At 36.8% G+C, this 24,764-nt stretch overlaps 1 protein-coding gene across 4 annotated transcripts in view; it reads right to left on the minus strand.

The window, feature by feature from the left end:
- The window catches only part of USP47 (ubiquitin specific peptidase 47), a 145,963-nt gene that overhangs the window by 89,924 nt on the left and 31,275 nt on the right, over positions 1-24,764 (minus strand). For 2 of the 4 annotated variants that reach the window (XM_058305726.2, XM_071218211.1), the window contains exon 2: positions 5,395-5,454. The exons of the other annotated variants lie outside the window; for them this stretch is intronic. In XM_058305726.2, the coding sequence (XP_058161709.1) occupies positions 5,395-5,454 (60 nt within the window). The remainder of the gene's footprint in view (positions 1-5,394; positions 5,455-24,764) is intronic. 4 annotated transcript variants of the gene reach the window in all.

Below are 24,764 nucleotides of genomic sequence, written 5' to 3' on the forward strand. Positions count from 1 at the left end.
AAATCTATAACTAAGGAACACAGGCAACCAGGTCTCCTCACTTTTACTATGCTGTACCCACAGCCCAGATGACCAAAAGCCCTATATATCAATGTGTAGGGAACTGACAAGCTTGTTTAAATATGTCAGTCAGTAGGAGAGTAAGGGAAAAGCAAGGAAAAAGACTTTCTCTTCATCTACAAACCACGAAGGAAGTTAGGGTCATAAATTCTCCTTTCTTCTTTTTACGTAGTAACTATCAAGACCAAAGAAGCTATACCCACCCTCGACCTGTTGAAGGACACAAAGACTGTTTTTCTTTAAAACTTTCCACGAGAGTAGTAGATGGTGTCAGATAATTTAGAAGCAGACTCGCCCTACACTCCTGCTGTAATGCCCAACTCAATGAATGGCACGATCATCTACCCAGCTGCAGAAACCTGAGAGTCGACCATCTTCTTTCATCTCCTCCCTCTTCTTCACTTCACAGGATCTTCACCAAATTCTATCAATTCCACTGTCTGGATATCTCTTGAATTATCCACTTTTTTTTTTTTATCCCTTCTGCAATCAAGATCTTTCATCATATGTATAGCAATATCTTCTTGAGTAGTTTTCCTTCCTCCAATCCTATCTTGCTTCAATTTAACATATTTCTAAAATGCAAATCTGTTTATATATAACAACCTCTTCCTTCCTTCCTTTCCTTTCTCTTCTCTTATTTTCTACTCTGGCTCTCTCTTTCTCTTTTTACAACAGTATCAATCCCAACTTTCTACTGCTTCTATATGATCCATTTTTAAATGAGAATAATTATCATTGAGTAGTACTGAAGTCAGGAGAGATACAAAGATTTTTGTTTGTTTGCTGGGAGTAATACAATTATAATTTGTTTCTGCCATATACAATTTTGGATTTGTAAGACGATTTAAACTAAGGTTAATGCAATTAATTTAAAACAGAAAAAAGTTGCTATAAAAACGTTTAAAACAGATTGACAAGCACTATGCTTCAGACAAATGAAATTTTTAATTACTAACAATAACCCATTTAAAAAAATGAAAATGTAAATACATTTCTGCAAAATAAACTAGATAATGCAAAAAAGGATTAGTTACTAATATATTTCTCAATCAGACAGAAAAAAAGCCTTCGGCTATAAATTTAAGGTGTTACATTTAACATGTAAAATGGATTCTTTTATTCATTTTAATCCCAAACTGACAAATAAAAAGTGCATCTTTGTTTAAAACTCTGATTTACAATAAAAGAGTGGTGAATGACTCAAAATAATGTTCAACTATAAAAGACTCACTTTTAGAGTGTAAAAAGTACCCTTCAGAGGTGAGTTAAGTCTGAATGATTCAAGTTTTCCAAGTATAAAGTAGAATAATTGCCAATTTTTAAAGCTTTGGATAAAGTGGGGTTGATAGCCAAAGGAAGACAATCTTAGCTAAGAATTCAGAAATCGGAAGATACATATGTATATCAGAAAGTATACACATACTGATTATACAGATATAATACTGTAATATAAGTATGGTGATATGACAGCATCATATAACCATACATTAGTACTTCCTGGTTATTTTACTACTGTTTGAAAAAACGTGAACACAAGGTGCATGCACCCAGACTTCTCTTCTTCCACCTAAAAATGTGGGAAATTATCCCCAAATGAAATCTTATCTGAAGATTAAATATACCAAACACAAAATTTAGTTTCATGTGTACCTTTTACTCTTTCTAATGACAACAGCTTTCTTTTCTATACTGTTTGAAAAAACATACATGATGGGTATAAAGGAAAAAAAAAACAGAAATTATCTGTAATCCCAGAGCCCTAGGACAACAGTTAACATTTTGGTGTATATATATATATACCCAAATATTTTTCCTGTGTAGGCACACATACATGTCTGTGCACACACAAATATACAAAACACATGTTCACTTTCCCAAAAACAACATTGGACTACAATATACATGCTGTTTTGCAGGTTCTTTTTTCCCTTCTAAATATATTGGATAATCTTTCCCTGTTATTTTTCTATTTCATCATTTTAACAGCTAAATGTTTTATTGCATGGATTTGTAAGTAATTAATTTATTAATTATATAATTATTTTATCAATTATATAGACTTTATTATACTGGAGACATAATTCTGTTATTTCTTAAAATTCCTATTAGTAGGTTTGCTGGGTCAATCACGTTACGATTTAAACAAACAAACAAAAATGCTTTGCCCTTCTTTAAAGTTCCACGCTAACTACTTACAAACTCAATTAGTTTATCCCCAAGCTCCTGGACCACTCTTTATTCTACCTATAACTTAATCTAATATATGACTATCATTCATGGACCACATTTAAATTTAGGAATCACTATTGTCTTGCCAACACTAACCACAATGAAGTGAAATGTCTTTCTCCCTTTCCCTCCAATTTGTAAACTGATACAATAAAAAAAAAATTCAATTATAAGATTTCATCATTACATAAGATTTGCCAATCACGTTAAAACAACTTTTCAGGGGGAGGGGGAACTCTACCATATTAAATTAAACATGCAGCTTTCCCAAATATTTTGATGTAAAACCGTGTTTCTTAAAATTCAGAAACAGGTTTGTATCTTTTTTCTTAATTTCTTTGGCGCTCTATACAAAGTGATCCTACTTATGCCCGAAGGAAAAAAGCATTATCACTTTGAGGTTGATCAATGATAAAAATTCTTTGCCACTCTATTCCATTTTTTTTTTTTTTTAAATCCCTTCCCTTGAATCTGGTCTGGCTTGTACCAAAAAGAATGTGATAGAATTGATACTGTGTAACTTAAGGCAGGGGCCTTAAGAAATTAGCACTTTATGTTTTTGCTTGTCTTGAACTGCTCTTAGAAGCCACTCACCATGTAAGAAGTACAATTACCCTGAGACCACCATGCTGTGAGGAAGCACTAGCAATACTTAGCACAGCAGTGAAGGGCTTGATAATGTTAGAAAACCCTTCTTGGATATGCCATTCAAATCTAGTCACCAGCTCAATAGAGCCAAACAATGATGCCAAGGGAATAAGAACTGTCCAACTGTATCCTGCTCAAATTCCCATCCTACAAAATTATGAGTAAACAAACAAGTTTTTCTAAGCCACTAAGGTTTGCAGTGGTCTGTTATATCCCAATATATAACCAAAACATATCTCCATACATTTAATAAGCACAAACAAGGTCGAGTTGGGAAGGATGTGGTGATGGTGGTAATGGTAGTGGATAGAGGATATCCATTTAATTACTAACCCAAATTTAAGAAAAGGCTCTGAGAATACATCATAATTTAGGGAAAGGAACAAATTTTACAGTTAAAAGAATTATATAGTGAATTCAAGGTAAAGAAAACAAGTGGAAAGTTTCAGAAAAGTCTAAAGCATGTTCCATTTAGGAAAACATTTACTGTATCTTAGATAAGCTATTAAAGAGTCACAAAGTTTTCCACACAGAAAATCTGGTCAAGTACAAAAAAGTCATAAAGCATAAAATTAAAGCTACTATTTTACAAACTCATAGCAATTTCATTTGTGAAAATAAGAAGTGAACAGTAATTATATTTAACACTGTATGTGCTAATAGTGTTCTGTCTGCATTTGCCTAAGCTCAACGAATAACAAAGATTTCCTAGCAAAGTCAGAAAAAAGTAAAAAAAGAATAAAACTACAGTTTTATTTACAAAAGATATATTAGGATAAGAACATGCAAATATATTTTTCTTCCAAAGACAAAAGTGTCTGCTAGAAACATCTAGGTGGTTGACATAGATAGTTGTTCTGTACAATAAATCTTTGACCCTACTGAAGGCATGCTTGCCTCTTCCCCACACCTCACCTCACCCCTGCCAATGGTTCCCTTGTCTGTTTGCTCACTGTCTGCTCATTGTTTTGTTTTGCTTTGTTTCCTTGTTGCTTGTTGTGTGTTTGTTTCTTCGTTAGGAGGCACCAGGAACCAAACCTGGGACTACCATGTGGGAGGCGGGAGCCCAACTACTTGAGCCACATCTGCTCCCTGCTCATTTTGTTTTGCTCACTGTCTGTTTAATATTTTGTTCATTGTTTTTGTTCGTTGTCTGCTCATTGTTTTTGCTCATTGTATGCTTGCTGTTTGTCTTCTTTAGAAGGCACCAGGAGCCAAACCCAAGACCTCCCATGTGGGAGGTGGGAGCTCACCCACTTAAGCCACATCCATGCCTATATTTGCCTCTTAAACCATTTTCTTTTCTTGGCATTCCTAATAGCTTTACATTCAAATATGAGTTCTCTAAAGTTAACATCATTATTTGTGTTTCATAAAAAAATACTTCATGGGTGTTTTTCATTAAAAAAGCAAAACAAGGTATATATTAAGGTTAAAGTTTTTTATGAGAGAAAAAATTTCAGGTAAAGTATACAAACATTACGAAGGGATGTCTTTATCTCTAATTTTAATGGCCAACCCATTTTCTCTCAAAACTCTCTTCCATAATAAGATTATGGTTACAAACTTAAAAAACAAAACAAAACACAAAACACAAAAAACATATACAAGTCTTTATTATATACTTCTTGGTACAAGAGCTGTCATGGGCTAAGAAAAGAATCCTTAGAGCATTACCCTTCTGGGTATCCACAGTTCACGGTAAATACACTGCCATAGATTTAAAAAGATTATAAAATTTATCAGCTTCAGTTTCAATAATGTTTTTGCTTTAACAAGAGACAAATCCTGGGGTAGAGAAGTGGATCTTGACTTACACGGAAAAAAAAGAAGAGTGTTCATTTTTAAGATCCCACCTAGCTCTGATATTGTACAATTCTTATCTAAGTGGTCTCTTGCCTCAGATCAATTTGGGAAGACAGAATAAACTGAAGAAAATGCTTGGGAGAAAAAACCTGAGAGCTAAAAGGTCTTGAGGAAAATGAGGTATTAAGTAAAGTTTAGAATGGGATACAATGCTACCTCACACAGAAGTATAGGTTTGTATGTACCCAGGCTGACTGTCAGAAAGGTAATAGTTTTGTTTAATTCTACAAACAAGATTTCTGGATTTTGAATCTGTAAATTATTAAAAGATTTAATTTCCAGCACTATTAATATTTCAGAAAATGAATGTATCTGAAAAGTAGCAAAAAAACCCCAGGCAATTATCATATCTCACAGTTAAAACAAAGTGGTCTGAGATTTTTATCAGTTTTCTCCTAACTTGTTAAAATCAAGGGGCTATCAGACATAAATTACTTACGATTTTGTTATTAGTATTAAAATAGGGTAGAAACAAAATAGTCAAAAAGCATTAAACTGAAGACATGCCTTGTTATTAAATAAAAATACTAACATGCTATTACTTGCTCTGCTGATTATCAAACTAAAGCAATTACATCAGCAGTCTACCTGTAAAAATTTCTTCTTCATTTCATCAAAGATATTTTGTCTGCATCTCCAAAACACATCCTATGGTATATAAGAACAAAATGAATTACAAATTATTTCTTTAAAATAAAGAGGGAAAACATAGAAATAAGAATAATTAACTTAAAGACATTTTTGGAATAAAATAAAGTATTAGTGTACCACCTAGGATTTTATTCATAAATTACAGTTGTAATTTTTACATTATGCTTCAGTTACTCTTAGAAAGTTACGGAAAACTCTGCTATAATGATAAAGAATAATTAATATTAACAATGAAAACAGCTACATTTTAATGAAGAGTGGTAGCTTAAGAACTGCGTAAATCAAATGTTCTATGTCAAAATAGTATTTTAAGTCCATTAAAAGAACTATTCAGGAAAACAAAGAAATTCCTAATTTTGCTAGTTTATAAATTTGAATGTTTCATAGGACAGATATTCTTAAAGCAAGGCTGCTTAACATTATTCCTACAATTATCTTCTTTTACTATAAACCCCTTTTTTATTATATGGTGACAAACTTATTTTAACAAAAATTAAGGAAATACAGAAAAAATACAAAAAGAATAAAAACAATCTATAGCCAAGAGATAATCTCTTGAAAAAAATCTTGGTTTTATCATTCCATACTTTTTCTGTACATATTCCCATTCACCCCCAATTTGGCTAGTAAAGACAGACCAACTTATATTGTTTTCAAAGCTTCATGTTATCATTAATAGTAGCTTAAGCACTGGTCTATGGCAATAAAAAGATATATCTTGCTTTTACAAAGAAATACATTTATTTTCATAACTATACATCATCTTTTGAAAAACAATTCTAAAATAATCCCTATACCAATTGTTAACAATTTGATACACATCCTACCAGAGCCTTCTCCACTCTACACATATTATTTATCATGTATAAACTGTCCATTTTAACCAACTAAGATCATTTTATATACCATTATTTGAAATCTGCTTCTTGTCCAATATATATCTTTCCTTGCCAAAGCATTTTGTTTAAAAATTAGTGTTCCATTATATAGACAAAACCATAATTTATTTAAATAACCTATTAATGGGCATTTAGGCACTTTCAAATTTTCATTACAGTTTTGTGTGTTTGTATAATTTTACCCTGAAATAATTTCAAAAAGAATTATTAGATCAAAGGGTATCATTATTAGGATTTTTGATCTATGGTACCAAAAGGCTATCTTCTCTTTTATAAGTAAGTATTGAACTGCAACTATGTAGAAAACATTGTTCTAAATGCTTGGAATGCAGCAGTGAACGCAGCCCTAGCCCTCAAGGAGCTAACATTCTTCAAAGGGAAGTAAGCAATCAAAAAATCTAAACTATCAGACATCCATCAGCCTCAGGATCTTTGCTGTACCTGGAATGCTCTTCCCTTGGATATCCTCACTTTACCACAACTTTTGCTCAGATGTCAACATTGTGGCTTTAAAACATGTCCATAAATTCTCTAACATGTCTCCCTACAGAAGCAGAAGTCTAATTCTAGTCCCCTTTAATATGGACAAGACTCAGTGCTCCCTGTGATATACAACATGACTACCAAGGCTGGATCTCCAGAAATACGGCTTCCTCCTGACTCTCATTCATGCTCAGAATCTGGCCATTATGCTGTGAGGAAGCCAGGCAGCCACATGGAAAGGCCACATGTAGATATTCCAGCCACAGCCCAATGAGATGCTAGCTGACAATTTAGCATCAGTCATCATACATGTGAGGAAGTCATCAGATGAGTAAGTCTATGGGCTGCCCCAGCTCATACCTAGCAGAGCAGAAACAAGCCATCACAGCCTAGCCTTGCCCAAATTACACACCTGTGGCCAAAATTAATGTTTTGTTGTGTAAAGTCACTAAGTTTTGGAATGGACTGTTACAGCAAAAAGAAAATCAGAACAGATTTCTCAATGAAGTCCTTCTCTCACTATCCTATATAAAATTAAAATCCTCCACAAATTCCTTTCAATATTTTCATCCCCCTTTTTGTTTCAGTTTTATGCATAGAACTTAGACCCATCTGCTATATTAGTTTATATTTTACCTGTTTACTATCTCCAAAAAATTTCCACTCTGAATTAAGATGGAGTAGAGGACTGGATTTACTTTTCAACTTAAAGAAACTGGCTAAAATATATGAAACAATGGTTTTCAAACAATGGAAATAGGCAGGGCAGGAAAGTGATTACTATGATAGGGAAACAAACAAGGTGAGTCCCTATGGCTGACCCATTTTACTGCCCAGAGAGACTTTCCAGGCAGCAGTGCAAAGAAGGGGGAATCCCAGATAGAGTCTAACAATCTTCCTGAGTTGAAAGGATTAGGTTGGGAGTTCAAGGGGGCCTGTCTGGCAAGATTTCACAGGGCAAAATACTAGAAAGGAGAGAAGTACACAGAGAGTAAGTCCAAAAATCGGTAGAGGGGTTCCTCTTCAGTCTTCAATTAAGTAGTGATCAGTATATGCATGTGAAGAGGCTAGCTTAGGAAGGAGAAAGAATCATGGGAAAGAATCCATGAAGATCTCTTAGGTTGCCACCAGCCAGAGTGAAAAAAATCTCCTAATACACGGGGCATCGGAAAGGTATTATCTCAATAGTGGGGCCAAATTACTCTAGTTTAAAGGCTACTCTAGTACAACCTTTTCATAAAGCTTAAAAATAAACCCAATAGTACCAAACTACTTACAAGTAAATTAATCACATCCAGGAGCAAAGCTCAAAAATAATTATGGGCATGAAAAATACCCGACAATATAAAATCCACAATGTCTGGAATCCAAAAATAAAAAGGTATGCAAAGAAGTGAGGAAACTATGGGCTAACATGAAGACAGAACTCATTAAATGAAAACAAATTCTGAAATGACATGAAAGAATTAGTAGACAAGGACATTAAAAGAATTTACAACAACAAAAAAGAATTTACAACTGCATTCTATATTTCAAGAAGGTAGAGGAAAATATGTTAAAGGTAAACATGGAAGATTTTTTAGAAAGACCTAAATTGTATAAAAATACAATGTCTGAGATAAAAAAATATGATAGGAGGGAAGAGGCTGTGGCTCAATCAGCTGGGCTCCTGTCTACCATATGGGAGGCCCTGGGTTCACGTTCCAGGGCCTCCTTGTGAAGGCAGGCTCGTCCATATGCTGCGGAGTGCCACCAGCCCACTGCCAGCCCACCACTGGCCCACAAGCTCTGCGGAAAGCTGACTCAGCAAAGTGACACAACCAAAAAAAGGGAGACAAGCAAAAACGCAGAAGAATGCACAGCAAATGGACACAGAGAGCAGAAGAGCACACAAGCCACAAGTGGGGGGATTAAAAAAAAAAAACTACTATAGGATTAACAGAAAAAGAGACTCTCCTGAAGAGAAGATTAGTGAATATGAAGACAGCCAATAGAAACTATAAAAAATGAGAAATGCAGAGAAAAAAGGAAAAGAACAGAGCAACATAAAGTCTACTGCCATCTATCTATACTCTCAGGGATTTTGTCTCTTTTGTTCATCACTGTATCCCCAATATGTAGAAAAGCTCATAGCACTTACTAGATGCTAAATAAATATTTGGTAAAGAATACTGAAATAAATGATACTATGCAACCACACACATAGTGTGAACATGTATGAAAAGTGCTATGAGGAAAAATAAAGCAGGGTGAGAAAGAGAATGATGGAGAGAAAGAACATAAGGTGGGGTTGCTATTTTTAAATATAACTGCCAAGAAAGGCCACTCTAAGGAGCTGACATATCCAAAGAGCCCTGAAGGAAAATGATAGAACTGTAGAGATGTCTGGAAAAGGAACAAAGCCAAATTTTTATTTCAACTGGTAGAGAAACAGTGTCTTTTAGTAAATAAATGTGCAAAGCTGTTGTGAAAATTTCTAAGATTAAAATCCTCACCAACAGGAAAAAATGCTAGCCTACTCAATATTTAACAATGTAATAGATTGTTTTCTAGAAAAGTAACCTTAAAATTGTTAGCAATTAAAATTTTCTTATCCTTTTTTTTTCTTTCTTTTCTTCCCTAAATCCCAACTCCCTCAAAGGCTTCTTATATGATTAGTCTTGGGAAAGTAGCTGTTGTGTGATGTACCACCTCCTCCCCAGGCCAGCCCAATTAAAGTTCAGGGTCTAGTACATTCCCTTACTTGGAGGTTCAACTGACCCTGTGGCTTGACCTAGATTTCTTCTTCCATATTTGGAAACACTTTACCTGTTCTGGGTATACAGTAAAACTCTATGTATCACTTAAGCCTGTGTGTCACGTGGCACCTGGCCAATACCACCAATATATCTGTCCCCATGCAGGGAGGGAAAGGGGTCTCCCCCATTGCAATACAACAGAGGTGGGCACAAGTCATCACCCTGTGTCAGCTGTCAGGAGGTTCCTGCTGGCCTTGGGATACTGAAGTCCACTACTGAAGCTGCTTTTGCTCTGTTTCTTCTCTATGTAGGCAAATAAAGCATTACTCTAACCAGTGCTTGTGTGTGTTGTGTCTTCTTGGCAAGTGTAATACTGAAGTACCATGGAGTGAACAAGTGTTCTGGACTCCTGTTTTTGGTAACCAGCATATATTTGGTGGCCAGCAAATCTCTGCCATTATCCATGTGGTAGTCCTTCTCGCCTTGTGGTAGCAGGAACCATGGCTTGACAAGGCTCCAGCCAAATACAACAGGGGGAAAAATTCAGGCCACACAGCACAGGCTGAGTTAGTAATCCACCTTCAGGAGGTAGTAATGAGGCACCCCAACAGCTCCCCTTGGGTGTGTCAAAAAAAAAAAAAAAAAAAAAAGGCCAACTATGGAGTTAGTTCATCAGTTCATCATTGCTGCTGACAAATTGTCAGCTCCAACTCTGTAGCATCAATGGAGACCACATGGAGGCCTGAATTTCCATACCTAGCAAGCAGTAATGAGGCAGTGATGTCAGAGGAGGCCTAGTCCATGGGAGTGTCAGGACTTTCACCAATGACTAATGATAAAGGGGTCACCCCTCAACCATGGTATTAGTGGCTACCATGTAAGGAGTCAATGAGACAATGGAGGCTAAGTGGCAAATCCAACTTCTGTCTCTACCTGGCAGTAACAAGTTGTACCTGCCACCTAATCAGTGGAGTAGAGCCAAAATAAAAAAGCAGGCCAAAGTATGAAATTGAATTAAAATCCAACATCACAGAATGTAATATAAAAATGTCCAGGTTTCTTTTGAAAACTATATGTCATGAAAAGAATCAGATCTCAAATTGATTAAAAAGATGCCAAACCAAGAAGACAGAGAGGTTAGTATTATTTCAAAAGTTATTTAAAGCATCCATGATAAAAATGCTTAAACAAGCATGAGCATGCATATGGAAAACACAAAAAATCAAAAGAAAAAATTTTAAATGTTAATTTTTGAACTGAAAATACAGTAACTGAAATATAGAACACTGAGGACGAGGTCAACAGCAGGAAGGAGTGGGCAGAGGAAACAATTGTGACTGTGAACTAGAAGCTAGAACAATGAAAAGTATCCAATCTGAACAAAAAAAGCGAAAATAGCAATGAACAACAACAAAAAGAACAGAATCTTAAGAATCTGTGGAACCATAAGAAAGTATCTAAATTCTAAGCCACTGGAGTCCTGATACAAAGGAAAAAGGCAGGGCTGAAAGTTTCCCAAATTTGGCAAAAGACATAAACCTTCAGATTCATAAACCTGAGTGAACTCCAAACAGGATAAACCAAATGAAATCCAAAGCAAGATACATTATAATTAAACTACTGGAAATAAAAGACAGAAAAAAAGTCTTGAAAACAGCCAGAGAAAAAATGACACACTGTCTACAGAGAACTGACAATTCAAACAACATTAGCTATCATATTAGAAATGAGGGGAACCAAAAGGAAGTGGCACAGATACTTGGAGAAAATAGCTCTCAACCAGAATCCTATGCCCAGTAAAATACTCTTCAGGAATAGCTTTAGAAATGAAGGGGAATTCAGAATGAAATCTAAAAGAATTTGTCTCCAGTAAATCAATCAAAACAAATGGCTACAGGAAGATCTCTAAGCAAAAAAGGATAAAAAGAAACTTGAAACATCTCTAAGCAAAAAAGGATAAAAAGAAACTTGAAACACAGTGTGTTCTACAATCACAATAGAATAAAAGAATATCTAAATAAATGGAGAGACATACTATGTTCATACATTAGAAGATTCAAAATAATAAAGATGTCGATTCTTCTCAAATTGATATATATTTGGCTTTAGAGGGTTGGTATATTCTACCAAAGGTTAGAAAGTTGAAGTTGTACTATTTTTAGCCAAATTATTTTGTTTTATAACATCTAGACTATGTAGAATATGTACCTTATTAAAGTTTCAACATTCCTTGAGCTACTTGTGTGTTACACCATGAATCCAGGGATACATGCTACATTGATTGTCCACTCACATAATCCCCAACTCTTTCAAAGGATGCTACTCCTTTCCTGGGCTGTTATTGCTTTTAATTTGAAAGATGCTGTGGATTTGAATCTCATCAAAATGATTAAAAAATAAATAAATGTAAGATAAAATGATGGAAATGCTGTATAAAGAAGCTATCAAATAAAATGAATGGGTTTTATAAACTATTAGACAAATCAGACTTCAGAACAATGACTATGAGAGAAATAGAGGCATATTTCAGTGCAATAATGTGGACAGTATTCAAGAAGACAAAACATTACCAATTGCGTAGTACTCCAAGAATGCAACTTTAAAATACATTATAGGAAAAACTAACAATGTTAAAAAGAGTAAAATCTACAATCAGAATTAGAATTTTTCTTATTAATTAGAGAAAATCAATAGCAAAATAGAAGTCATGAACATTTTCAACAGATGTGTCCTCACTGGCATTGTGGAAATAAAGATAATCAGCAAATGATAACAATCATAGGCCATTTATCATGTCTTGGCACCTGTAGTCAGTCATGATTACTTGTATTTGGTGAGTGTTTTTTCTACTTTGGTTTAGATTTACATTTTTATGGTATCCCTCACATTTATCAAAATGATAAATGCTTGATTAAATACTTAGTTGTTATTTTACTAACTTCTTGTGGATGCTATAAGATTTACTATAATCATATTTAAATAAAATCATTCTACCCTTAAAAAAATTAATATATAGGCTTATTACGAGTCCTATTATCCCAGCATGATTTTTGAAGATATACACAAGATTATTCAAACATTTAAATGGAAAGGAGAATGAATTATAACAGCCAAAACAATCTAAAAAAGAAGAATAAAGTGGGAGGAATCAGTCTACTGGGTTACAAAAAACACACATAAATAAATCCACACAAGGGAGCAGAACTGATTTTTGACAAAGGTGTGAAAGCAAGTCAATGGAGAAAGGAGAGTCTGGAACAAATGGTGTTGAAGCAACGAGACAACCATATGCACAAAAATGAACCTTATACAAATATTAACTGAAAATGAATCATGGACTAAAATGTAAAACAAAAATTTATAAAACTTTTAGAAATAAACATAGAAGAAAATCTTCCAGCTCTAGGGATAGGCAAAGAATTCTTAGACTAACAAACACAAAAAGAAAAAGAAAAATTCATAATTTAAAATGTTTAGTCTGGAAAGACCCAGTTAAGAGGATGAAAGGACAAGGAAAAGTTTGGGTGAAAACATTTGCAAAATCATAGATTCAACAAAGAACTGAAATCTAGATTATATAAAGAACTCTCAAAACTCAACGATTAAAAGCCAAGCAATCCGGGAAGCGGACTTGGCCCGGTGGTTAGGGCGTCCGTCTACCACATGGGAGGTCCGTGGTTCAAACCCTGGGCCTCCTTGACACGTGTGGAGCTGGCCCACGTGCAGTGCTGATGTGTGCAAGGAGTGTCATGCCATGCAGGGGTGTCCCTGCGCAGGGGAGCCCTACGCGCAAGGGGGGAGCCCCACGTGCAAGGGGGGAGCCCCACACGCAAGGAGTGCACCCCGTAAGGAGAGCCGCCCAGAGTGAAAGAAAGTGCAGCCTGCCCAGGAATGGTGCCACCCACATGGAGAGCTGACACAACAAGATGACACAACAAAAAGAGAGACACAGATTCTCGTGCCGCTGACAACAACAGAAGTGGACAAAGAAGAACACACAGCAAAACAGACAACTGAGGTGGGGGTGGGGGAGGAGGGGAGAGAACTAAATTAATCTTTATTAAAAAAAAAAAAAACCAAGCAATCCAATTAAAACATAGGCAAAACAAATGAAGAGGCATTTCACTAAGAGCATAAATAGATGACAAATAAGAACATGTAAATATTTTCAATATTAGAAAAAACAAAAAACCACAAGATATCACCACACACCAATTAGAATGGCTAATATAAGAAGAGTGACAGCACCAAATTCTGGCAAGGTTGCAGGAAAACTTAATCTCTCATACATTGCTGGTAAGAATGTAAAAAGGTACAGTTATCTGGAAAACAGTTTGGGAGTTTCTTTAAAAACACCCAGACTTCCTGGAAGATGGCAGACTAGAAAGACACAGGACTCTCATCTCTCCGAGAGAAATAAAGGACAGGCAGAAATGGCCTCGAAAAAAGTCTTCTAGGGTTAGAACACCAGGGGAAGGCTAGACACTGCCCAGAAGAGAGAGGGGCACAGGAAAAGAATCCCACTGCAAAAACAGTGAGTTAAAAGCTGAAGCTGCAAATGCTGGTAACCTCCTCTAACCAACAGGCACTTTTAAATTCTCAGGACTCAGGGCTGGCAGCTACAGACAAAGAGATACCCAGGGATCTACCTCCCCAGAAAAGGGGAGTGAGAGGCACACAGCCTAAGGTTGACTCAGCTTTTGATCCACAAATTTGGTCTGCTGTGCCCACTAACCCTTCCAGGGTGGGGCCATGTCATGGTTTGCCTTGGGAGCCAGCAAGGGACTAAGAGACCCAATCCCCTCAATCTCCCTCTCTACTGACCAGGACAGGTTGTTGAGAACAAGGAGGAGAGTGGAATTACTTCCTACCGGGAAAAGGCAGGGGGCTGACAGCAAAGGTTGGAGAACTGCATGTGAGAAAGTTTGAATTAAGAGGGTCTTAGCCTCCAAGCAGGATCCTCTGCCACAAAGATTCAGTCCATGTTGAAGCAAACACACTCCAACCAGACTTTGAACTTAGAAGACTGTCAAAGAGTGCCATCTGCTGGCAAAACAAGGAAGTGCATGTGAGGAAATTAAAAGTAGGAGAGGGAAGCGGATTTGGCTCAATGGATAGGGTGTCCGTCTACCACATGGGAGGTCTGCGGTTCAAACCCAGGGTCTCCTGACACGTGTGGAGCTGGCCTATGTGCAGTGCTGATGCGCACAAGGAGTGCCGTGCCATGCAGGGCTGTCCCCTAAGTAGTAGGGGAGCCCCATGCACAAGGAGTGCGCCCCGTAAGGAGAGCCACCCAGCGGGAAATAAAGTGCAGCCTGCCCAGGAATGGTGCTGCACACACGGAGAGCTGACACAGCAAGATGACATAACAAAAAGAAACCCAGATTCCCGTGCTGCTGACAACAACAGAAGCAGACAAATAAGAACACGCAGCAAATGGACACAGAGAACAGAAAAGGGGGGGGGGGTTGGAGGAGGGGGAGGAGAGAGAAATAAATAAATCTTAAAAAAAAAAAAAAAAAAAAGATGACGCAACAAAAAGGAGACACAGATTCCTGGCACTGCTGACAAGAATATAAGCCGACACAGAAGAACACACAGTGAATGGACACAAAGGGCAGACAACTGAGGGGGGGAGGGGGGGAGCGGAGGGACAGGAAGGGGAGAGAAATAAATTTTAAAAAATAAATCTTTTTTTAAAAAAAGTAAGTAAGAGGTTTTTTGTAGCCTTTACAGTCTCCCTCCCTAAGGTACTAGGAAGACTGTCTGCAACGCATTGCTGGGTTCAGGGTCAAAATTTGAGCAACTAATAGGGACAATTCTAAAGACCCAGCTCAACTTGAACCAAGAATCAAACAACAGCAATAACACACAGCCTCCTTCCACTAAAACCCTATGAAAGACAGAGAAATTGAGCATCTGAGTAAACTCACCACCCTAATTATATGCATAGATGTCAGTAAAAATTACAAACCATACTAATAAAATAGAAAAAATGGTCCAAGAAAAGGAATATATCAAAGCCCCAGAACAGATGCAAGATTTGAGACAATCAACGAGATGCACACAAATTTAGCTGAAAGACAATATGGCTAAACAGATAAAGGACATCAAGAAAACACTGAGCAAACACAAAGAATAATTTGAAAACCTGAATAAAAAAATAATGGAACTCATGGGAATGAAAGATACAATAAGTGAGATGAAAAACATTATAGGCATACAATAACAACTCAAAATGATAGAAGAAAAAACAAGTCAGACAGAAAACTGAACAGCTGAAATTGAAGAGAAAAAAGAACAGAAAAAAATTGAGCAGGGGCTCAGGGAGTTCAATGATAACACAAAAACAGAACAAGATACATGTCATGGGAGTTCCAGGAGAAGAGAAGGGAAAACGGACAAAGAGAATATCTGAGGAAATAATGGCTGAAAATTTCCCAACTCTCATGAAAGCAATGACTTTACATGTCCAAGAACCACATATTATTCCAATCAGAATAAATGCAAACAGACCTACTCCAAGATACATACTAGCAATTAGGGAAATGCATGTCAAAACTACAATGAGATATTGCACACCTATCAGAATGGTGACCACAAGTGTTGGAGAGGATGTGGAGAGACAGATACACTTATTCACTGTTGGTGAGAATGGAGAATGGTACAGCCATTGTGGAGGACTGTTGGCAGTTCCTAAAGAAGTTGAATATAGATTTGCTATATGACCCAGCAATACCACTAGTGGGTATATACCCAGAAAAACTGAGATCAATGATACAAACAGACATCTACATACCAATGTTCACTGAGGTATTATTCATGATTGCCAAAAGATGGAAACAACCCAATGAATGGATAAACCAATGAATGGATAAACAAACTGTGGTATATATACATGATAGAATATTATGCAACTGTAACAAGAAATGAAGTTGTAAAGCATATGAAAACAAGGATGACCCTAGAGATCATCATGTAGAGTGAAGCATGCCAGATACAGAAGGACAAATACTGTATGATTGCTCTACTATGAACCAAATATATTGTGTAATCTCATGGAGTACTAACTTGAATATGGGTGACCAGATAATAGAATGAGGTTAGAGAATGGAAAACTGAGGGTTAACATGGGCAGAATTGGTAAAAATGATGTGTGTTAATCTTTGGAAATGAAGAGAAAAGGTGAAAGCACAGCATAATGTTTGTAATTAGCAGTACTATTAAGTGTACGAAAGTGGTTCAAAGGGAAAGTCTAAGGTCATGTATATTACCAAAAGAAAAGCTAAAAAATGTAACATGGAACTGTGTAGCACAGTAAAACCACATGTGAAATATGAATATGGGTAAAATTGCCTATGTAAGACTGTTTTTCTTTGAAGATGAACAAATGAATGTTAATACTATAAAATGTTAAGAGCAGACAAAAAAAACAAAAACAAAAACAAAAAACCCCAAAACATTATGCTAAGTGAAAGAAATCAGACACAAAAGTACTACATATTGTAAATATAAATATAAATTTATAAAATGAATTCAAATTAGTGATTATGTAGGGCTGGGTAAAGAATGCTAGGGATGTGGAGTTTTTCTTTTTGCAGTAATGAAATTGTTCTGAAATTTTCTGTGGTGATAATACACAGCATTTTGATTATACTAAAAGCCACTGATTATAGACTCTGCATAGATCATAGGGCATGTGAATATATCAATAAAACTGCTTAATACATAAATAATTGTGCAAGAATACCCAAAAATAGTAACTATGTACAGCAGGGGAAGAGAGAGAGATTGAGAGGTGAAGAATTTTCTTGCTTGTCTGTTTTTTTGTTTTTTTTATTATTGAAATAATAAAAATGTTCTAATAATGACTGAAGCCGTGAATGCACAACTATGTGATTATATCAAATACGCTGATTGTACACCTTGGATGAATTGTATCCTTTAATATATATATCAATACATGGATTTATTTTTAAAAATGCAACTGCCGTATAATCCAGCAATTACACTTTTTAACATTTATCATAAAGAAATGATGAATTATGATCAAATAAAATGTCTACAGCAGCTTTATTCACAATAGCCAAAACCCAGGTGTCCTTCAACAGCTAAATGGTTAAACTGTGGTACGTTCATCCCATGGAATAATAGCAATAAAAAGAAATGGACTATTTTACAAACAATGAACCTAGATGAATCTCCAGAGAATTATGCTATGTAAAAAGGTACCAACCCCAAAAGGTTTTATGATGTATAATTTCATTTTTATAACACTTTTGAAACAACGAAAATACAGAAATAGAAAACAGATTAATGGCTGCCAGAGATTAAAGAAGGAATAAGAGTAGGAGAGAAGCAATTATGGCTAAAAAGGGCATAATGAGGGATTCTTGTGGTGATGAAAATGTTCTTTACCTTGATTGTATCATTGTCAATATGCTGGTTTTGATACTGTACTATAGTTTTGCAAGATGTTACCATTGGGGGAAACTGGGTAAAAATACACAAGACCTCTCTGCATTGTATGTCACAATTACATATTAAGTTATAGAAAGAAAGCTCAAAATGCCAGTACTTAAATGTAAATATCTGATCCAATTAGACTAAAGACTGCATTTTTAAAAATACACAGAAAGATACTGTTTAATATTAGAGACTAAAAACAAAAGAGATAAAAATACCTAAAGTTAGAGGATGAAAAGAGAATATAAACATGGGGTTGGAGCAAGATGGCCAGTGAGTAAGGAGCTCCAAGAGTCAGTTCATCCTACCAGCTTAGTTAGTAATCTAAACTAAGCTATCCAAAGCACCTATTTGGAAGGCCTAGGAGACCAGAAGGGGGCATCCTGAAACATCCTTGAAAGAAAGGAAGGAGAAGACTGACCATTTGCAGTGAAGATTCATGAGCAGAGCATTCTAGGCTAAGAGGCTGGCGGCACAGGCCGCCTCAGGTGCTATTTTGTGGCTGGAGTGGGAAACTCCATTTCCCAAAAACAGAGGAGGATGAGACACTTGGGCACCTATTTCAACTACTCATTAATAAATTTGGCTGGCTAATGTATAATCCTAAAAACAGTTAAAGTTTGAACCTGTCCAAGTCGGAAAGAGGCCAGTAGCCACCACTCCCCTCTGTCCCTGGCAGAGGGGAAGCAGGGCTGACTGAAAATGATAGTAGGGACTGGCTTCTTTCTTCCCACCCAGATCAGATTGCATCTCTAGCCCAGGCCCCAGCCCCATCTCCTACAGGGAATAAACTGGAGTAGCCTCTGCAGGTGCTTTTGGTCTGCACAGACTGAATTATCGGATACCTGTATCTCCTCTCCACTCCCAAGAAGAATTAGAAGGGCAGCTGTGTTTCCTCAGACTTTCTGGGAAAAGGCAGGCACTTTCAGCCTAGACTGTTGGGTACCAGTGGATCCACCCCCAACACCCAATAGGATATGAGGGGACTGCTGTTTCCTCAACCTTTCCAGGCAAAGGCAGGTACTTTTACCCTGCACAGACTAAATGGTTGGGGGCTGTGGATCCAACCTCACCACCCAATAGGATAAGAAGGGGCTGTTGCTTTCTCAGCCTCTCTGGGAAACAGCTAACACCATAGGCTTACAGGGACTGAACTGCTGGCTGCCTGTAGATCCACCCTCACCCCCTAAAGAGCAGAAGGGACAATACTCCTTCAGCCTATCAGGACAACTGCACGAGCAGTTGGCCCACATGGATTAGATTGTTGGGAACTCTGGAAGGTCCATCCCCACCCCTGGCAGAGGAGAGGTGGGGCAGTGCTAAGTCAGTCTCCCTGGGAAACTGCCATCATTTTGGACCTGCAAGCATGGATTGCTGCCCACACCTGCAGCTCCATCCCCACCCCAAACAGGGGAGGAAGGGGCCGTGAAGCTTCATTAGTGTCTCTGGGTAACTACAGATGGTCTTGGCCTGCAGGACTTGGATTATTATACACAGCTGTGGCTCTGTCCCTACCCCAAGCAGAAGAGAAATGTGGGCAAGCTTCATAAGTTCCTGGGGTGATGTGGGCAGTTTCAGTCTCTACAGCTTACGGTATCAACTACAGCTTTGGCTCCTACTACACAATCAGTAGGGGAGAAAGGACAAGAAAGCCCTAAACTAAAGAGAGAAACTGCAATCAGAATAAATACATCAAATAAGCCAGATGCCAAAAAATAAGGAAGATATGGCCCAGTCAAAGGAATAAGATAAGTCTCCAGATGACATAAAAGAGTTGAGAAAACTAATCCTAGATGTTCAAAGAAATCTCCTTATTAAATTCAATGAGATGGCTAAAGAGACTGATGATATTAAGAAGACACTGGATGAGCACAAGTAACAGTTTAAAAGCATACATACATCTCAGGAAGCAGATGTGGCTCGAACAGCTGGGCACCTGCTGACCACATGGGAAGTCCTGGGTTCAGTTCCCAGTACCTCCTAAAGAAGACAAGCTGATGCAACAACAAGATGACACAGCAAGATGATGCAATGAAGAGATACAGCGAGGAAAACAATGAGAGACATCAGAAGCGGGGAGCAGAGGTAGTTCAAGTGACTGCGTGCCTCCCTGCCACATGAGAGGTACCAGGTTCGGTTCCTGGAGCCTCCTAAAAAGAAGACAACAGAGAGCAGATAGCAAGTGTGAACGAGGGAGAAGGGAGAAATGAATAAACAAAAATATTAAAAATAAATAAATAAATGAAAGCATACATAGAAAAACAGCAGATCTTATGGGAATGAAAGGCACATAAATAAAATAAAAAATACAATGGAAGCATATAAGAGCATACTTGAGGAAACAGAAGAAAAGATCACTGAGCTTGAAGACATGGCCTCCAAAAGTGAATATACAAAAGAACAGATAAAGAATGGGAAAAATTGAACAGGGTCTCAGGGAACTAAATGATGGCAAGAGATGTGCAAACATACATGTCACGGGTGTCTCAGAAGACGAGAAGGGTAAGGGGGCAGAAGGAATATCTGAGGAAATAATGGTAGAAAATTTCCCAACCCTACTGAAGGGCATAGATACCCATATCCAAGATGCACAACCTACTCCCACCCAAATAACTCCAAATAAACCAATTCTGAGGCACATACTAATCAGAATGTCAAATGCTAAAGACAAAGAGAGAATTCTGAGGTCAGCAAGAGAAAAGCAATGCATAACATACAAGGAATACCCAATAAGATTAGGAGTCAAATGCTCATCAGAAAACATGGAGGCAAGAATGCAGTGGCATGATATATTTAAGATACTCCAAGAGAAAAACTGCAAATCAAATCTTATATGCAGCAAGATCATCTTTCAAAAAATGAAGGCAACTTCAGAATATACACAGATAAACAGAAACTGAGAGAGTTTGTAACCAAGAGACTGACTTTTCAGGACATACTAAAGGAAGTGCTATGGCCAGAAAAGAAAAGATAGGAGAGGCTTGGAAGAGAAACTAGAAATGAAGATTTTATCAGTAGGTAATTGAAGTATAAAAAGAGTGGTAAAAATAAAATTTGACAGATAAAACCCAAAAGTCAAAGTGGGTGAAATAAGAATTGCCTCTAAGTAAAAACACTGAATGTTAATGGATTAAATCCCCAATCAAAAGACACAGACTGGAGGAATGGATAAGAAAATACAAGCTATCTGTATACTGTCTACAAGAGACTTACCTTATATACCCAAGGCTACCAACAGATGGAAAGTGAAAGACTGGAAAAAGATATTCTGTGCATGCAGTAACAAAAACAAAAAAATCTGTAGTAGCTATACGTATATCAGACAAAATAGACTTTAAAAGCAAAACTGTTATTAGAAACAAGGAAGAATATTACATATCAATAAGAAGGGCAAATAATCAGGAAGAAATAACTATCATAAATGTAACCAGGATGCCCCAAATTAAATGAGGCAAACACTGGCAAAACTGAAGGGAGAAACAGATGTCTCTATGATAGGGGTTGGAGATTTCAATACACCACTCAGCACTGGATAGAACATCAAGGCAGAAGATCAATAACAGAGAGCTTGAAAAGTGTAATAAATGTGTATATGTCTATTAGATATATACACATTTATAAAAGTGTATATGTCTATTAGATAGACATATACAGAATAGACATATACAGAATACTGCACCCCAAAACAGCTGGATATACATTCTTCTCAAGTGCTCAAGGATCTTTCTCCAAGATAGACTCTATGTTGGGGCATAAAGCATATATCAATAAATTCAACAAGACAGAAATTTTACAAAGCACTTTTCCTGATTATAACGGAATCAAGTTGGACCTCAACAAGAGGCAGAAAAAGGAAAAATTCACAAATACATGGAGATTAAACAACATACTCTTTAATAATCAGTGGGTCAAAGAACAAATTGTGAGATACATCAATAAATACCATGAAATGAACGAAAATGAGAAAACAACACATCAGAAATTATGAGCTGCAGCGAAAGCAGTGCTCAGAGGGCAATTTATAGTCCTCAATGCTTACATTAAAAAAGAGTTAAAATCAATGACCTAACTACACAGATGGAGGAACTAGAAAAAGAAGAGCAAACTATTCCCAAAGCAAGTAGATGGAATGAAATAACAAAGGTCAGAGTTAAACAAATGAAACTGAGAACAACAACAACAAAAAATACAATAGAGAGAATTAATGAAACCAAAAGTTGGCTGTTAAGAGAATTTAAAAACCCTTAGCTAGACTGACAAAGAAAAAAGTAGAGAAGATGCAAATAAATAAAATAAAAAATGAAAACAGGAACATTACTACTGACCCCACAGAAATAAAAGAGATAGGATGATACTATGAACAACTGTACAACAACAAACTAGACAGAGCAGATAAAATGGGAAAAGTCCTAGGAACATACCAACAACCTACACTGACCCTAGAAGAAACAGAAGACCTCAACAAATCAATCACAAGTAGATTGAAACAGTCATCAAACAACTCCCCAAAATGAAAAGTCCAGAACCAGATGGTTTCACAGGTGAATTCTACCAAGGATTCAAAGATTTAATATCAATCTTACTCAAGCTCTTTCAAAAAAGTGAACAAGAAGGAATGCTATCAAATTCATTCTATGAAGCCAATATCACCCTAATACCAAAGCCAGATACAGATATTATGAAAAAAGAAAACGACAGACCCATTTCTCTATTGAATACGAATGCAAAAAATCCTAAACAAAATACCTGCTAATTGAATCCAACAACACATTGAAAGAATTCTTCATCATGATCATGTGGGGTTTATATCAGGCATGCAAGGGTGGTTCAACACAAGGAAATCAATCAGCATGATAAACCACATTAATAAATCAAAGAAAAAAAATAACATGATTCTATTGATGGATGCAGAAAAGGCATTTGACAAAATATAGCATCCTTTCTTGATAAAAAATACTCCAAAAGACAGGAATGGAAGGAAACTTTCTCAACATGATAAAGGGCATATATGAAAAATCCATGGCTAACATTGTACTTAGTGGTGAAAACTGAACGCTTTCCTGTTAAGATCAGGAACAAGACAAGATGCCCACTGTCACCACTTTCGTTCAATATAGTGCTAGAGGTTCTAGCTAGAGCAATCAGGCAAAAAAAAAAAAAAAAAAAAAGAAATAAAAGGCATCCAAATTGGAAAGAAGTAAAACTTTTGCTATTCATAGATGGTATGATCCTGTATCTAGAAGTTCCAAAAAATCTACAACAAAGCTACTTGAGCTAATAAATGATTATGACTCAGATACAAGATCAATACACAAAAATCAGTGTGTTTCTATACAATAACGTGCAATATGAAGAGGAAGTCAAGAAAAAATTCCATTTATAATCGTGACCAAAAGAACCAAATATTTAAGAATAAACCTAATCAAGGATGTAAAGCACTTGTATTCAGAAAACTACAATGCACTGCTAAAAGAAATCAAGAAACACCTAAAAAACTGCAAGAACATTCCATGTTTATGTATTGAAAGACTATCATTAAGATGTCAATTCTAGCCAAAATGATATACAAATTCAATGCAATCCTGAAAAAATTTTCATGCATTTTTAAAAAAAGATTTATTTCTCTCCCCCTTCCCCCCCCCCCCCCCCGTCTGTTCTCTGTGTCTATTTGCTGCATCTTCTTTGTCCACTTCTGTTGTTGTCAGCGGCATGGGAATCTGTGTTTCTTTTTGTTGTGTCATCTTGTGTCAGCTCTCCGTGTGTGCGGCACCACTCCTGGGCAGGCTGCACTTTCTTTCGCGTTGGGTGGCTCTCCTTACGTGTGGGGCTTCCCTATGCGGGGGACACCCCTGGATGGCACAACACTCCTTGCACGCATCAGCACTGTGCATAGGCCAGCTCCACATGGGTCAAGGAGGCCCGGGGTTTGAACCGCGGACCTCCCATGTGGTAGACGGACGCCCTAACCACTGGGCCAACTCTGCCGCCACATGAGCTTTTTTAATCAAAATGAAAAACACAATTACCAAATTTATTTGGAAGGGTAAGGGGCTCCAAATAGCCAGAAACATCTTAAAAAGGAAAAGCAAAGTTGGAGGACTCTCACTTCCAGACTTTAAATCATATTACCTCATTAAAGAGGTAAAAAGAGCATGGTACTGGCATAAAGACAGAAACATAGACCAATGGAACCGAACTGATGGTTCAGAAACAAACCCTCATGTCTATGTTCAAGTAACTTTTGTCAAGGCTGTCAAGCCCACCCAGCTGGGGCAGAACAGTCTATTCAACAACTGGTGATGAGGGAACAGATAGCCATAACCAAAAGAAAGGAGGAGGACCCCTATCTCACAACTTATACAAAAATTAACTCAAAATGGATTAAAGACCTAAATATAAAAGCTAATAACGGAACCATAAAACTCCCAGAAGAAATAAAAGAAGAAAAAAAAACAACTCCTAGAAGAAAATATAGGAAAACTTCTTCAAGACTTGGCAGTAGGTGGTGGAGTCTTAACCTTACACTAAAAGCATGGTCCATGAAAGAAAATGGATAAATGGGACCTCCTCAAACTTAAACACTTTTTTGATTCAAAGGACTTCGTCAAGAAGGTGAAAAGGCAGCCTACTCAATAGGAGAAAATTTTTGGAAACCACATATTCGATTAGGGTTTGATTTCCTTTCTACATAAAGAGATCACACAACTCAACAATAAAAAAG

Source organism: Dasypus novemcinctus, chromosome 10, assembly GCF_030445035.2.
Source record: "Dasypus novemcinctus isolate mDasNov1 chromosome 10, mDasNov1.1.hap2, whole genome shotgun sequence".
Taxonomy (NCBI): domain Eukaryota; kingdom Metazoa; phylum Chordata; class Mammalia; order Cingulata; family Dasypodidae; genus Dasypus; species Dasypus novemcinctus.